Source organism: Salmo salar, chromosome 18 (assembly GCF_965601325.2).
Source record: "Salmo salar chromosome 18, fSalSal1, whole genome shotgun sequence".
NCBI classification, from domain to species: domain Eukaryota; kingdom Metazoa; phylum Chordata; class Actinopteri; order Salmoniformes; family Salmonidae; genus Salmo; species Salmo salar.
This window is the reverse complement of record NC_138308.1, coordinates 27,146,375-27,162,495: the sequence shown is the minus strand read 5'-3', so window position 1 is coordinate 27,162,495 and position 16,121 is coordinate 27,146,375. Positions and strand designations below refer to the sequence as shown.

General features: G+C 42.1%; 1 protein-coding gene across 1 annotated transcript in view; it reads left to right on the top strand.

Annotated features, from left to right (window-relative positions):
- LOC106577110 (zinc transporter 6) overlaps positions 1-16,121 on the top strand; it is a 76,414-nt gene that overhangs the window by 51,563 nt on the left and 8,730 nt on the right. Inside the window, exons 9-11 of the mRNA XM_014154850.2 lie at positions 592-686; positions 11,086-11,134; positions 14,375-14,494. Coding sequence (XP_014010325.1) covers positions 592-686; positions 11,086-11,134; positions 14,375-14,494 — 264 coding nt within the window. The remainder of the gene's footprint in view (positions 1-591; positions 687-11,085; positions 11,135-14,374; positions 14,495-16,121) is intronic.

Below are 16,121 nucleotides of genomic sequence, written 5' to 3'. Positions count from 1 at the left end.
TGAAACAAAGATTAGTAGTTTGATGAAAACAAGACCGACTTAAACCTGTCTCCATTGATGAGATTACATTTCAAAGCAGTGGAACATTGGAGTGCACTATCACTAAAACCACAAGTATTATTTTCACTGCTGGGCAGCAGGTGTTAGCCAGGCAAGACGTCACATGTTCCAGGTACCACAACATTTAATCTAGTGTAGAACATCCATTTACAATGCAGCACCCACTGACTTCCCTCAGCATTCAAATCTGCCTCAGTTGATTTGTTTTTGTGGATATAAAAAAAATAAATGAATTCTCTATTTGGATGTTTTGATGTTTGTGTTTTGGACACGTTTACACGTGTTTGTTTTCCATCACAATTCACTTCTTCTTTAACTTCATCATGAAAGTGTCATGTATTCCAACTTAATTTTAGCAATAATATTAGTCTTAACTTGATTGTGTGCACAGTAATTAGCCTAGTACTTGTGTAGTGAAAGGCAATGGAGATGACTGTACAAGCCATGGAGAGTGTGTGCTATGTTTGACATCAATGTGTTACAAGTGTGCGTCTATTTTGTACTGATAATGGTGTGTGTGTGTGTGTGTAGGGGTCGTCTGTTGGTGGGGACCTTTGTAGCTCTCTTCTTCAACCTGCTAACTCTTCTCTCTGTGAAGAACAAGCCCTTTGTCTACGTCTCAGAAGGTAGGTCAACTCTGACTGTCCTCACCCGTCACTACCTAGTATGCCGGAGGTTATAATGAACTGTCTATACTAACTTACTGTATGGAAAAAGAGGTTGCCGATATCACTGTCATTTTATAAAGCATAATTATTGTAGTGCATTCTGGGATAGTATTAGGTCTTGTTTTCAGCTGTGTTTGTCAGTAATGGATTCCACACAGTCATTGATAATCAATTCTGTCTGTGGTACATGGCAGTCCTAGTAGCCATAGTGCCGCCCTACTGTGCCTGGTCCTGCTGTACGTGGCTGTCTGTTGCAGTCTGGCTGCTATTAACCTGAGCTGCCAGCTGGGGAGCTGGCGCTGCACGATGCCTGTCTGTGGCTGCAGTGATTCACTAAGCAGGGCCCAAGCTGTCATCTCTCACTGTTAGTTTGTAAATCGTCATTGACACAGTTATGGACTCTAGGACAATCCAGCCCCTATACTAGTTGACCCCCTACATCAGTCTCACTGAAATCCAATGACACTTTTCATAGTGTACACACACAGCCCTGTGCACGTCATTAGCACGGTCTCTACTCTAGCTCACAATACAACCAGTATTCGGAGAAAAAACTAAGTTCGCTAGAGAGCGAGGAGCGATGGGAGGTAGGCAGGTGAGCGAAAGAGATGAGAATGGCCATAGAAGAGAGCTGGAGTAAATGAATGAATGGAGGGAGGGAGACGAGAGGAAAACACAACCCCTGGAGATCACACAGTCAGCACTCTACCTAGTAGAGGGCAGCGTAGAAAGCTGAGCTTTCTGTCTTTGTTTGTTTTGAGCCCAATGTTTACGACACACAAGCAAAATGTTGACACTGTCCCCTTCGTCTATGGCCTTTTCTGTATTAGTGTCCGCTCCGATTTGCCCAATGTTTTTGATCAGTGCAGATGGGATGTATTTGGTCCATGGCCTCTTAGGAAGGCTAAATGGCTTTGCTATCTTATGTAATTAAGGTCTTTAGTGGAGCAGTATACTAGGTTAGGAGCACTACGGCTGTCTTGCTGTCCTCCTTCGCCTTGCCTTAGAATGACTTAATCTGCTCAAGGAACATTACGACACGAGATGTGCTTAGATCATGGACGAATGAGCAGTCTTCTCAGTCGGCCTTGTCTGTCACCCAGTCACGTGCCACAGAAGAGACCTCTGAATTGCTCTGCTTGTGCCTCCACCAATCCTCTCCTCGGCTTGGAAGGAGGAGTTCTTGTGTTTGGATCTTAGCATGTTGTGTTGAGTAACGGTGATGTAGTACACAATGACTGATGATTGTCATATTAGTGTGCACCTTTAGCTCAGACAAAAGGTGAAACTCCGACATGTCACATGGGGTCAACTCTTTAATGCGATTGGAACGTTCACTCACCAGCGGATATAGTGAGGAGAGGAAGTCCAGTGCAGGCTGAGCTAGAAGATGGAGCAGGATGAAACTGAGCCGACATTCCATCTGTTTTCTGTCCCCAAAACTACAATCTATTACTAACACATTACACTACATTTTGTAGACTTAACACTTTGTCAATGTTTCAAGAAATTGCATTGTTTTTAAGGAGTGTAAGGGTGAATTGAGTTCTTGCACACGCACACTTCAGTGTAAGCGTTCCCTATGGAATGGAAATATGCAAATGCATGATAAAGCGCGCCAATAGAATCTTGCTAGCTTGTGATTGGCTCTGCCCACCTCCTTGCTTGTTCTGCCCACTGTGCACAATTTACTCCTATTGTCAAAGATGCAGCTGAACTATCTTGGGTTCATTCTGTGGGTAAGCTAATGCTCCTACCACTGTCTGTCCCAAGCATCTTTGACCGGTGTTCTGACTTACTGCCCCCGCTTACTGCTTGTATCCACAGCACTAACTTGTTTAGTAAAGTGCAGTTAGTTCTCTGCTTTCTCTCTGTTTATCGTACTGATGCATGTGTGATAAAGTCTGTCTTGCTTGTGTATGTTTGCCATCTGTAAATACGAATATAATTGTTAAATTACGAGCCTAGTTGGTTTAGCTACAGAAAAAGACAGGAACCTTCCAGCTAACCATTATTGGCTGAGATAATGGCTGGGCTGGACATGCTGAGAGATGAATTCGGATTGGTGTGCCATGTAGCATGCATATGTCTAACATGAGCTGCTCAGTATGTGTAGGTAATCCTTTCTAATGCAGGTTTTTTGAAAGATATCATAAACTTCAAAAGTGTTGCTATTGCTGGATGATCGTGCCATTCTGACTGAAAATGAATCAGACAATGAGGAAATCCCTGATTTAGGTTAAAATAAAATCATTGAATCAGACATTGTAGACTCTTCTGAAACGGTGATCAACAGTGTTGTCACCGAAGAAGTTGACCTAGTTTTGAAGTCACTGGAATGCCCGGTGGAAGCAGAGTATGAAAACCAAGGAGAAATTTCTGGCGTTTGATTGCAAATATGCGGAGGGAGTCAAAAAGAGAACACAAAGAAGGCTGTTGTATAAAACATGTCTCTGGATTGCATTTTCAAACTAAGGGCAACTATGGCATCCTTGACAGAGAGGGAGAAGCGTTCATCCACATATACGGGTAAAAGAGTCCAGCTAGCTTCATTTTCAGATATTATGTTTCTAATTTTCTCAAAGTTTTCATTGCAAGTTAAAACATACTGTTAGTTAGCTGGCTGGCTTGCTAGCTAACGTTACGTGTATGATCTGTGTCGTAATATTATTTGTATCTCAGAAATCCTTTTGCTTTGTTAGTCTAATGCTAACTAGCTAACATTGAACCTAGTTGGTTAGCTTTAGCTACCTGCAGATTCATGCATGGTAGTAACGTTATGGGTTGGGATTATGGTTCATTGTTTAGCTAGCTACCTGTACCGTTTACACCTTCTGTATCCTGTGCATGTGACAAACTTTGACATATACTAAATGTATTTTTAAATGCATGGGTTTATTGTTGTTAAAATACACCAGTTAGGCTATTTTGGAAGATCAGGCTGCTGATGTCATACAGCTAGTTGTTTTTGTGTTCATGGTTTTTTCATAACGACAAGTTTGAATGTCGGACAACAATAGAATGTTAGTGATGTCACTGTGACAACTGTCTACAGACATGTAGATAGACGTAGTATAAACCAGCCTTTAGTCTTAATCTTCGGTTGAGTACACAGCCGTACTCGCTCTGTTAAGCACATGGCCTCATCTGAATCCTTAAAGAGATGGATGGGGCTAAGGCTTAAGAGGGTCTGAACGATGCTGAATGGGTGTAGACAAATATCTCTCCCGTAGGTGTACCAAAACATTCAAGGACCATTTTCTCATAAGTGTGGTGACAAGTTAATCAACTTTGAAAGCAGAATTACTTTCCCATTGTTCCTCAACTGTAGTGTATGATATACAGTGCCTTCGGAAAGTTTTCAGACCCCTTGACTTTTTCCACATTTTGTTACATTACAGCCTTAATCTAAAATGGAAAAGTACAAAAAAATCCTCAGCAATCTACACACAACACCCCATAACGACAAAGCGAAAACAGGTTTTAAGAAATGTTTTGAAACAAAATAATAAACAGAAATACCTCATTTACGTAAGTATTCAGACCCTTTGCTATGACACTCGAAATTGAGCTCAGGTGCATCCTGTTTCCATTTATCATCCTTGAGATGTTTCTACAACTTGATTGGAGTCCACCTGTGGTAAATTAAATTGATTGGACATGATTTGGTAAGACGCACACCTGTCTATATAAGGTCCCACAGTTGACGTGTATGTCAGAGCAAAGACCAAGCCATGAGGTGGAAGGAATTGTCCGTATTGCTCCAAGACAGGATTGTGTTGAGGCACAGATCTGGGGAAGGGTACCAAAAACATTCTGCAGCATTGAAGGTCCCCAAGAACACAGTGACCTCCCTCATTCTTAAATGGAAGAAGTTTGGAACCACCAAGACTCTTCCTAGAGCTGGCCGCCCGGACAAACTGAGCAATCGGGGGGGGAAAGGGCTTTGGTCAGGGAGGTGACCAAGAACCCGATGGTCACTCTGACACCCATCCAACCTGACAGAGCTTGAGAGGATCTGTAGAGAAGAATGGGAAAAGCTCCCCAAATACAGGTGTGCTATGCTTGTAGTAAAATACCCAAAAAGACTCGAGGCTGTAATCACTGCCAAAGGTGCTTCAACAAAGTACTGAGTAAAGGGTCTGAATACAGTACTTACGTAAATGTAATATTTCAGGGTTTTTCTTATAGCAAAAATGTTTAAAAACCTGCTTTTGCTTTGTCATTTGGGGTATTATGTGTAGATGAGGAGAAAAACAAATATTGAAGCAATTTTAGAATTATTGTACAATTATTGTTAAAAACTATTTTTTACAATAATCATTTAATCATTTAATAAAAACAAATTGCATAAAATCGAGCCGGTCGGTCACAGATAAACAATCTTAAAATGTAAAAAGAAATGACACTTTATTGTATTAACTGGTATGAATAAGAAATACCAATTGGTGGGAATGAAATGGAACAAGTCCCATCCACTAGATTCCTCAGTTTTAATTGATGAAACGTTATCCTAGAAAGATCATATTCAATTTGTTTGCAGCAAAGTGATAATCTGTTGGTATAATCAGAAAGATTGGTGATTTGGTTCATCAGGCTTGCTTCCTAACTCTCTACTATAGCTTAATTTACTCATGTCTCATTTACTGTAATATTGTCTGAGTCATTACTGTCGTGTCTTTGGACTATCATTAAAGTGAAGACTGTTTAATTATCAAATCAATTCTCTATGTGTAATTATTACGTGATTAAACTAATAATGTAAACATTAATTAACTAGGAAGTTGGGGCACTACTGGAAAATGTTGTTTAAAGAGTTACTATTTCCCGAATTTAACTCTCTTTAGATACTTTCATATCTTATCGATTACAGTCACTTATTAATATATTATTACCTCATCAGTCATTCTGGAATTTGCATACTCTTGGCTATCTGCACCAACCCTAGCATAAATGATGAATCAGCGATATACGAATTGGTTTAATTATTAATTTACTAACTAAATAATCACACAGAATTACATAAACACACACACACAGGATAGGTTACGCATTGAGTACTACATAATGCAATGAGAAGTCCCTAGTGGACATAATGCAATGGTCGTTCGATAGGGAAATGTTCTCCTCTCGTCTTCGGTCGAGTTTCCTAGACTATTTTACATATACAGCTGCAGACTGTGAATGTGTACTCTTTAGTTTTGTAGATTTCTTAACCATTTGTGACGTTTGGACTGCGTCGTCACATCCTCTGGTCTTTGTAGAGATTTTCTTCTCTGTTGAAAGTTTCAGAGTTCTAGCCATTACGTCCCTCTCAGCTCATGCCGTTGGTCTCGTTGGCCTAATGTAAATTTAGTCAGAAGTGGGTTTTATACACTCTGGGAAAGGGTGCGTTCCATGACGCCGATGTAATGTCTGTGCTCACGTGGGCGTCACCACTGACTTGGTTAAGACTTTGTATGGAAAAACTATTCTCTCATTTAGAAGGCTGACGTCAGATTACATCTTCTCACAAATAGTTTCATATTTAATCAATGTCTCCCTACATTTGGATGTGACCCTGACAACTGGGAAATATATACATTCAGAGATAGTTATGTTGTTATACTGTCCTTCATGAGATCCCCAAACACAGCTGATCTGACATTGTTCTTCGAGTACCCACGGACCACTCCAACCGCTTGGATTTCAGAAATATTGTTTCATTATTCAACCTTTTGGTGTTAGTTTTGGTGGGAAGAATGTCATTGTTCTATAGAGTAAATCCTCTCTCAATACTGCATGTCCAGGCAGAGAGTTTCTGCAAGGAATTTATAGCTGTCATAAAACAGCCAACTTCACCCTTCTTCCCCTCTGCGGGAGAGAGTGGGCGCTGTAAAGCGGGCCCAGTTTAACCTGATCCTTCAGATCTGAACAGCAGAGTCATGACAGTACATAGGCCTCCTACCTAGACAAATTGCTCATTATAGAAAAAAAAATATTTGCAAGACTAGCCGCCACCTCTAATTAACTGGCTCCATCTGCACCTTTGTTTAAGAAACTCAATATCATGTAGTTTCATCTACAAATACTCATTTTGTCTAAACCCTTCAATGGACTCTTCCAGCTCAATTCTGAAATCCATCTATATAACACAAGACACTGCGATAACCTTTACCCTCCACTGTCGCACTTCAGTCTATCAGATACTATACTCTGAAATTCTTATCTTCAAATTGCCAAAACCGCATCATCCCTCAATAACTTCAAGTGAAGACTGGGGGTCAGCCTGATGAACCAAACTACTAAGTAATCTCCTCCATTTAGCCTAACTCTCACATGCGCGCACACACACATTTAAACTATTTATTTTTTCGTGATAACTGATCAATTAATTTATACATTTTAAAATTAGTAGGTTTTATCTATTTTAACAAACCTTTTTTATTTTTGTACTTATGTACAGCGGTCTAAGGCACTGCATCTCAGTGCAAGAGACGTCACTACAGTCACTGGTTCAATTCCGGGATGTATCACATCCGGCTGTGATTGGGAGTCCCATAGGGCGGCCCACAATTGGCCCAGAGTCGTCTAGGTTTGGCCAGGGTAGGCTGTCATTGTAAATAAGAATTTGTTCTTAATTGACTTGCCTAGTTAAATGAAGGTTAAATTGAATGTTTTTATTATTTTTGTGGTGTGGTTATCATGTAAGCCCATGGGCTGTCAACCACACCCGCACACCGTTTTATATACACTACCGTTCAAAAGTTTGGGGTCACTTGTAATGTCCTTGTTTTTTAAAGAAAAGCAACTCTTTTGTCCATTAAAATAACATAAAACATCAGAAATACAGTGTAAACATTCTTAACATTGTAAATGACTATTGTAGCTGGAAACGGCTGAATTAAAAAAATAAAAAATGATGCACTATCTACATAGGCGTACAGAGGCCCATTATCAGCGACCATCACTCCTGTGTTCCAATGGCACGTTGTGTTAGCTAATCCAAGTTAATCATTTTAAAAGGCTAATTGATCATTTGTAAACCCTTTTGCAATTATGTTAGCACAGCTGAAAACTGTTGTCCCGATTTAAAGAAGCAATAAAACTGGCCTTCTTTATACTAGTTGAGTATCTGGAGCATCAGCATTTGTGGGTTTGACTACAGGCTCAAAATGGCCAGAAACAAAGGACTTTCTTCTAAAACTCGTCAGTCTATTCTTGTTCTGAGAAATTAAGGCTATTCCATGAGAGAAATTGCCAAGAAACTGAAGATCTCGTACAACGCTGTGTACTGCTCCCTTCAAAGAACAGCGCAAACTGGCTCTAACCAGAATAGAAAGAGCAGTGGGAGGCCCCAGTGCATAACTTCCTACCTTCAGGCTATGCTCAAACCCTGCACCCCAACCCGAGCACTCTGTTCTGCTTCCTGTTCTCTTTTGGCCATCCCACTCCTATGGGAGGGCAGCACCCAGTCCAAGCTCTTCACTGTCCTGGCACCCCAATGGTGGAACCAGCTTCCCCCGTAAACTAGGACAGCAGAGTCCCTGCCCATCTTCCGAAAACACCTGAAACCCTACCTTTTCAAAGAGTAAATAATCCCCCTCCTCACTTGCATTTGACCACCCCACCCACTCCTTCTAGCTCTGAAAGAAGCTTAGACGGGGATTAGACTCTAGAGGGTTAAATAATCCCCCTTCTCACCACAACCCCCGCCCCCTTCTAGTTCTGACTTTGCTGACAGCTACTTTATTGCGGAAAAGTGTACTTACTATGCCTGTGGTATGTGGTTGTCTCACCAAGCTATCTTAAGATAAATGCACTAACTGTAAGTCTCTTTGGATAAGAGTGACTGCTAAATGAGTACAATCTCAATGTAGTCATTTAGCAGTTGGTAACAATCAGGGTTAACCTTGTCGCTTCCGTCTGTCATTGAAGAACCTAATAGGTCATGTCTGCTAGAATGTTTTATGAGGGCTGTGGGTATTCCATTAATTGGGAGAGTCATTATGATACATAGTTATTATATACATTACGTAGAATGTGTGTTCATGTGGGCTGAGTAAATGTGTAACTGAAAACATACAAAAAACGAAGTAAAGTACTTCTTGGTACTTTGAGGCACTTTTCCTTTTTAGGGCTTTCAAGCTCCATCTCCATTCCTAATGTACCAACCGTCTGTGGATTATGACATTGTTGGTAGATTGGAGAAAGGCTGCCACTTATGTATTGTGGTCAGTTTGTATTAATGAAATTAAAATCTAGTGGTTGTTGGGGTCTAGTTAGGGAGAGTCGGTCCACCGAGAGACTGAAGTGAGATGAGTGGAGGCCCCACACACACCTCAGAGTTTTGTGTGATGCCCTCCCAGTCACCCCGTCCCAACCCCTCAGATAGAGCCCCTCTCCACTCTCGCCAATAACCACCATTGAATCTTAGCTATAATGAGAAACAAGGAATAATAATGACTCAACATCCTCTCTTAATCTTTCCTGAACTCTTATTCATTTTACAGCAGGTTTGCAAGTCAAAAATATAAATACAATTACATTGTAGTATTGTTAATCCTTCCTTCCCTTTCTCCCAAGCCAAATCCCCCTCCCTGTTTTCTCCCCCCTTTACCCAACTCAAGCCAAGCTTGTCCCAACTCCTGTCCTAACACAACCTTGTCCCAAATAAGCATGTCCCTACCTCCCATCCTTGCCCACCCAACCTAAGCTTGTCCCAACCTCCCATCCTTGCCCACCCAACCTAAGCTTGTTCCTACCTCCCATCCTTGCCCACCCAACCTAAGCTTGTTCCTACCTCCCGTCTTTGCCCAGCCAAGCTAAGCTTGTCCCGACCTCCCAACCTTGCCCACCCTCCTTACTGTACCTCCGGCAGTACCTCCATAGAACAGTTGTTGACATACACTACATGGCCCAAAGTAGGTGGACACGCCTTCAAATTAGTGTAATCGGCTATTTCAGCCACACTCATTGCTGACAGGTATATAAAATCAAGCACCTAGCTGATAGGCCACACAAGCTCACAGAATGGGACCACTGAAGCGTGTAGCGCATAAAAACTGGAAGCAACGTCAGCACAATAACTGTTTGTCTGGAGCTTTATGAAATGGGTTTCCATGGCCAAGCAGCCGCACACAAGCCTAGATCATCATGCGTAATGCCAAGTGTTGGCTGGAGTGGTGTAAAACACGCCGCCATTGGACTCTGGAGACGTGGAAACATGTTCTCTGGAGTGATGAATCACGCCGTCATCTGGCAGTCCAACGGACAAATCTGAGTTTGGCGGATGAAAGGAGAATGCTAACTGCCCCAATGCATAGTATACACTTTGGTGGAGGAGAAATAATGGTCTTGGGCTGTTTTTCATGGTTTGGGCTAGGCCCCTTAGTTCCTGTGAATGGAAATCTTAACGCTACAGCAAACAATGACATTCTAGACGATTCTGTGCTTCCAACTTTGTGGCAACAGTTTGGGTATGACAATGCCCCCGTGCACAAAGCGAGGTTCGTACAGGAATGGTTTGTCGAGGTCGGTGTGGAAGAACTTGACTGGCCTGCACAAAGCCCTGACCTCAAACCCATCGAATACCTTTGGGATGAATTGGAACGCCAACTGCGAGCCAGGCCTAATCGCCCTACATCAGTCGCCGACCTCTCTAATGCTCTTGTGGCTGAATGGAAGCAAGTCCCCACAGCAATGTTCCAACATCTAGTGGAAAGCCTTCCCAGAAGAGTGGAGGCTGTTATAACAGCAAAGGGGGGACAACTAAATATTAATGCCCATGATTTTGGAATGAGATGTTCAACGAGCAGGTCTTCACATACTTTTGGTCATGTAGTGTACATACTATATTTTCCTTTCTGAATTGTCTTTTAGATGATATATTGTATTGGGGGGAGGGGGAAATTATATTGTCTCAATTTACGTTAAGCTGGTCTCGGCCATCACTGTATGTAGCCTTGTGCGCTCATTGTCATTTTCTACTAAGGCTTGTTTCTAGTCTCTCTCACTTATCTGCCTAAACCACAGTAAACTAGCCTATGTTTCTGTGACATAAACTGAGAGGTTTGCGCTATAGCCATTTGTGTTTAAACGTCCCAGATGGCGGTGGGATGCTCTAAAAGCATATCTGTGCCCTCCCCTGGTCAGTCATCTGTGAGGGTAAGCAATCCTGTAGGGTGGACAGCTCAGAGGACACGCTCCGCTCAAATAGCACTCAGGCTTCTGTTACCGCCGCAACAACGGCAGCCGTGGAGGAAGATGTATGGGAACAGACTGCAGATAAGGGCTACTAGAGTGATGCTCTCCGCCTGTGTCTAACTCTTACCCCTGTCGTCTGTCTCTGTCTTCTCTCTCCCCATCCCCCCAACAGCTGCCAGCACCAGTTGGCTCCAGGAGCATGTCGCAGACCTAAGTCGAAGGTAAGATCGCCTTTCAGTGAGTCATCCTGCTGTTTCGATCCTCCTTGTTTTTCCCTTTAGTCCACAAGTGGACAGTTTCCCTCCCAAGAATCCCTCAGGAGATGGATGCACCAGTGTGTGTGTAATGTAACTAGCAGTCTGTCCCAGTTAAACTGAGGTTAACGGATAAATGAAATATACACAACATGGGGTGTAGTATTTTCAGCAAAACGTTACAGAGTGTCTTTGTCAGGGAAAAATATTGACTTAATTGGTTGAGCTTCTTGGGATGATTGTAAGGTATGAGAAGCAAGGGCCTGTGTCATGTCATTTCCCATGGATTAAAATGACCCCTTCAGGCCAAACCTACCTGTAGAGGTCAGAGGTGAAACTCTTATCTTCCCTTTCACCTCCACCATATTGTGCTGTGCGCCCTCGCCCTGAGGTTAAGACCTGCTGGATGCTCTCAGTTCAGCCACTTCCTGCTCCTGGCCTTCACCTCTGGAGACTGTGCAGTGAAACTCCTCTCCACCCCTCATACACTATCTTCCAGGATGATGAATCGCCTCACTTGTTTTGTCTAAATAATGAATGTTGGTGGGTTTTGTTTCAGTCCAGTGTTGAGATCATCTTGCACCTTTACGGTCTCTGCTGGTGCCCCGGTATGGAACCTGCCCACTCAGGAAGTGGAAAATCACAAAAGGCTGAGTCATGTTTAGAGTTGGAGGACTCATTTGAAAAAGAACACCCCCCTCCCCCAACCTCCTAATGGGATATGTGAATGAGCTGCTTAAGGTCAGGTGAAACAAGCCGCTACCTCATTGCAGGACCGGCTTTATTTAGCTTTCCTTATGCAGGCGTTCCCTCGTGGCTATAATAACCTGAGAATGTTTACAAACATACATGATCCCATAGAATAGACCAGTAGCACTATGAAACACAACTAGGCCTAAATAAGATTGATTCTGTGAGTGTGCAGTTGGCCATGACTGAAGTCTCATAATCGATTTATAAAACCCCAAATATGATGAAGTTGCTTTCTGACACATTCCCTCCTGAATAGAGAAAGACACATACAACCCCACCAGAGGAGGCTGGTGGAGGAGCTATAGGAGGATGAGCTCATTATAGTGGCTGGAATGAGACTGTCCTCTTATAGCTCCTCCCACCAGCCTCATCTGAATCCCACCCACTAAAGATTACCTAGGGAAACAGCACCTATTATATACAACAGAGTAAAGTTCTGATTGATCTGAGTAGAAGGCACAGTGAACAGAATGTCCCGGATGACTTTTACTCATCGTTTTATTATCTGCCGTAATTGTGTCATGCATGTCTGTGGACCACACTACCCTTTCTGGTGTTTGGTGGGTAGACATTATATAACCCTTGGAGCTAGTCCATGTCTGTGGACCACACTACCCTTTCTGGTGTTTGGTGGGTAGACATTATATAACCCTTGGAGCTAGTCCATGGTGTACTATTATTTGGGCAACTCCGTTTTGTCTGTATTTATAGTCAACATACATCATATCAAGTGTTTGTTTGTCTCACCATAATCCCACAATTTCTGTCTCCAGTGGGTGGGATTAAACATACTCTGGAACAAAGCTCCCTCTATCCACACAGTGTTCTCTCTCCTTCTGTCTCCCTCCTACTCTCTCTCTCTTTCCTTCCTACTCTCTCTCTAGGCAGTGCCGTCCGCACAGACTGTGCAGACAGGCGGCCAGGGAATCACACGACCGTTTCCCAAGTACTCAAATTATATAATTGCAGCGGGGAGATAAAGAGATTATTGGGATTGTAAATCCTGTTTCCCGCTCACCCATCACCCCCTCCCCCCCAAAAAATGTTGGCTTCAAATTGAGTGACCGGAGGTCAAGCTTCTTTATGTTAATGCATTTTCTTAAAAAAATTATGCCTATTGTTTATTGTGTCCTTGTTGGACATCAGAGGACTAGTATCCTTGCATGTCTTCTATGATGTTGACGTTGGACACTGATGCAGTTTAAACACAGTATATAGAATTAATCTTCTCAGTATTTATCTAATCATGATCTATTCCAAATAATGATATGCCAAAACCTGTGTACATCGCTTCAAATATAAAACGGGGATAAATGGGAGTGCTCGACGTCGCGCTGGCTAAACGGAAGTGCTCGACGTCGCGCTGGCTAAACGGGAGTGGCGGACGTCGCGCTGGCTAAACGGGAGTGGCGGGCGTCGCGCTGGCTAAACGGGAGTGGCGGGCGTCGCGCTGGCTAAACGGAAGTGCCCGGCGTCGCGCTGGCTAAACGGGAGTGGCGGGCGTCGCGCTGGCTAAACGGGAGTGGCGGGCGTCGCGCTGGCCTAATGTGAATTAACTCGTTGCCCTCTACTGATGCTGATGAGTATGATGTATGGTCTCAGACACTCTGCGGTCAGACACAGCACCCCTATGTCTGAGCAGGACGTCACTTCCTATCATATAATCACGCCTACTCCGACAGGCTACACCTCCTAATGCACTGAATTAACGTTTCTGAATAAACACACATGACTGATCTGTAAACCATGCACACTGTCTCATCTCAACACAGCTGTAATAAGAGGGGGTTCCATTCACTATAGGGATCAGTTTTTTTTTTTTTATTGGGAAAGGAGAGCAATGTATTTCTTTCAGTCGCATGCTGAAAAGCAACACACATGAATGTTTAATGCCCATTTATATGACAATGGCATTATGAAAGCAAGCCATTTGAATTAGATCAGAAATTGGTCATTTATGAACAGGGTGCAGCACATTCCAAACAGAAAATGTCATATCTGATCCAAAACACAGAACGAATTCAGCCATCTGTCTGTAAAATAATACATGACGAGTTGGGTCCCAAGAATATATATAAAAAATGTATCTTCTCAGTATTTAACTAATCAGGACTTATGCTATGCCAAAATCTGTCACTTCAAATAGAAAACGGGGCTAAATGTGAGTACTGGATGTCACACTGGATAAATGTGAGTGCTGAATGTATATAACACATTTTTGGAAGATTACAATCACTTAGTCTCAGAAATATTAATGTTTTCACTTTTAAGATGGATATGTATATTACAGGTGCTCCCTGTCCTGGAATGTTTGTGTGATTTCTTCAGTTACCCTTTAGTAATATGTGTTGTCAAAGTAACTCTAACCAGTTTAGACACCTTTTTTTATGCGTTTGGAGCAAAACTGAAGGGTTGGCTGGCTTTGTATACTAATCTTATTTTGTATGTTTTCAGTTTGTGTGGGATTATCCCTGGCCTCAGCAGTGTCCTCCTGCCTCGAATGAATCCATTTGTCTTAATCAATGTGGCCGGAGCTCTCTCACTCAGCATCACCTACATGCTCATTGAGATCAAGTAAGTCCTCCCCTCCGACACAGTGTAGTGGTGTAATGACATTAGTTAGTGGATTCGGGGGAAGTTATAAATCGAGACTGGGTATGAGGAAGAATGTGTACTCTGAATAATGTGTTCTCACAAAGCCCTTGTCTGCCTGCTGTGTGTGACCTCCTCCTGTTATCAACCTCCATGAAAACTCCTGACATGCAGTGCCTTCAGAAAGTATTCACACCCCTGGAATTTTTCCACATTTTGTCATGTTACTACAGCCTCAATTTTAAAAGTGATTGAAATTTTGTGTCACTGGCCTATACACAATACCCCTAATGTTAGTGTTTTTAAAAATGTTTACAAATGAAATCAAAATGAAAAGCTGAAATGTCTTGTCAACTATTCAACCCCTTTGTTATTGCAAGTCTACTGTAAATAAGTTCAGCAGTAAAAATGTGCTTAACAAGTCATAATAAGTTGCATGGACTCACTCTGTGTTTGTGTTTAACATAATTTTTTAATGACTACTTCATCTCTGTACCCCACATATTCAATTAACTGTAAGGTCGCTCAGTCAATCAGTGAATTTCAAACACCGATTCAACCACAACGACCAGGGAGGTTTTCCAATGCCTCGCAAAAAAGACCACCTATTGGTAGATTGGTCAAACAAATACAAAAGCAGACATTGAATATCCCTTTGAGCATGTTGAAGTTATTAATTACAGTTTGGATTACAAAGATACAGGCATCCTTCCTAACTCAGTTGCCGGAGAGGAAGGACACCGCTCAGGGATTTCACCATGAGGCCAAAGGTGTCTATAAAACAGAGTTTAATGGCTGTGATGGGAGAACTGAGGATGGATCAACAACATTGTAGTTACTCCACAAAACTAACCTAAATGACAGTGAAAAGGAAGTCTGTATAGAATAAAATATTCCAAAATATGCATCCTGTTTGCAATAAGGCACTAAAGTAAAACTGCAAAAAATGTGGCAAAGAAATTACATTTATGTCCTGAATACAAAGTATTATGTTTGGGGTAAAGCCAACACATCACTGAGTACCACTCTTCATATTTTCAAGCATAGTGGTGGCTGCATCATGTTATGGATATGCTTGTCATCTGCAAAAACAAGGGAGTTCTTAGGACCTATAAGAAACAGAATAGAGCTAAGGACAGGCAAAATCTTAGAGGAAAACCTGGTTCAGTCTGCTTTCTAACAGACATTGGGAGACAAATTCACCTTTCACCAGGACAATAGCTTAAAACACAAGACCAAATACTAGAGTTGCTTACCAAGACGACATTGAATGTTCCTGAGTGGCCTAGTTACAGTTTTGATTTAAATCATCTTGAAAATCTATTGCAAGACTTGAAAATGGCTGACTACCAATGATCAACAACCAATTTGACAGAATGTGCATATATTGTACATCCAGGTGTGCAAAGCTCTTACTCATAGCTGTAATCACTGCCAAAGGTGATTCTAACATGTATTGACTCAGAGGTGTGAATACTTGTGTAAATTAGATAATTCTGTGTTTCATTTTCAATACATTTGAACAAATTTCTAAAAATATGTTTCCACTTTGTCATTATTGGGGTATTGTGTGTAGATGGGTGAGAAACAACAAAATGTGGAATAGGTT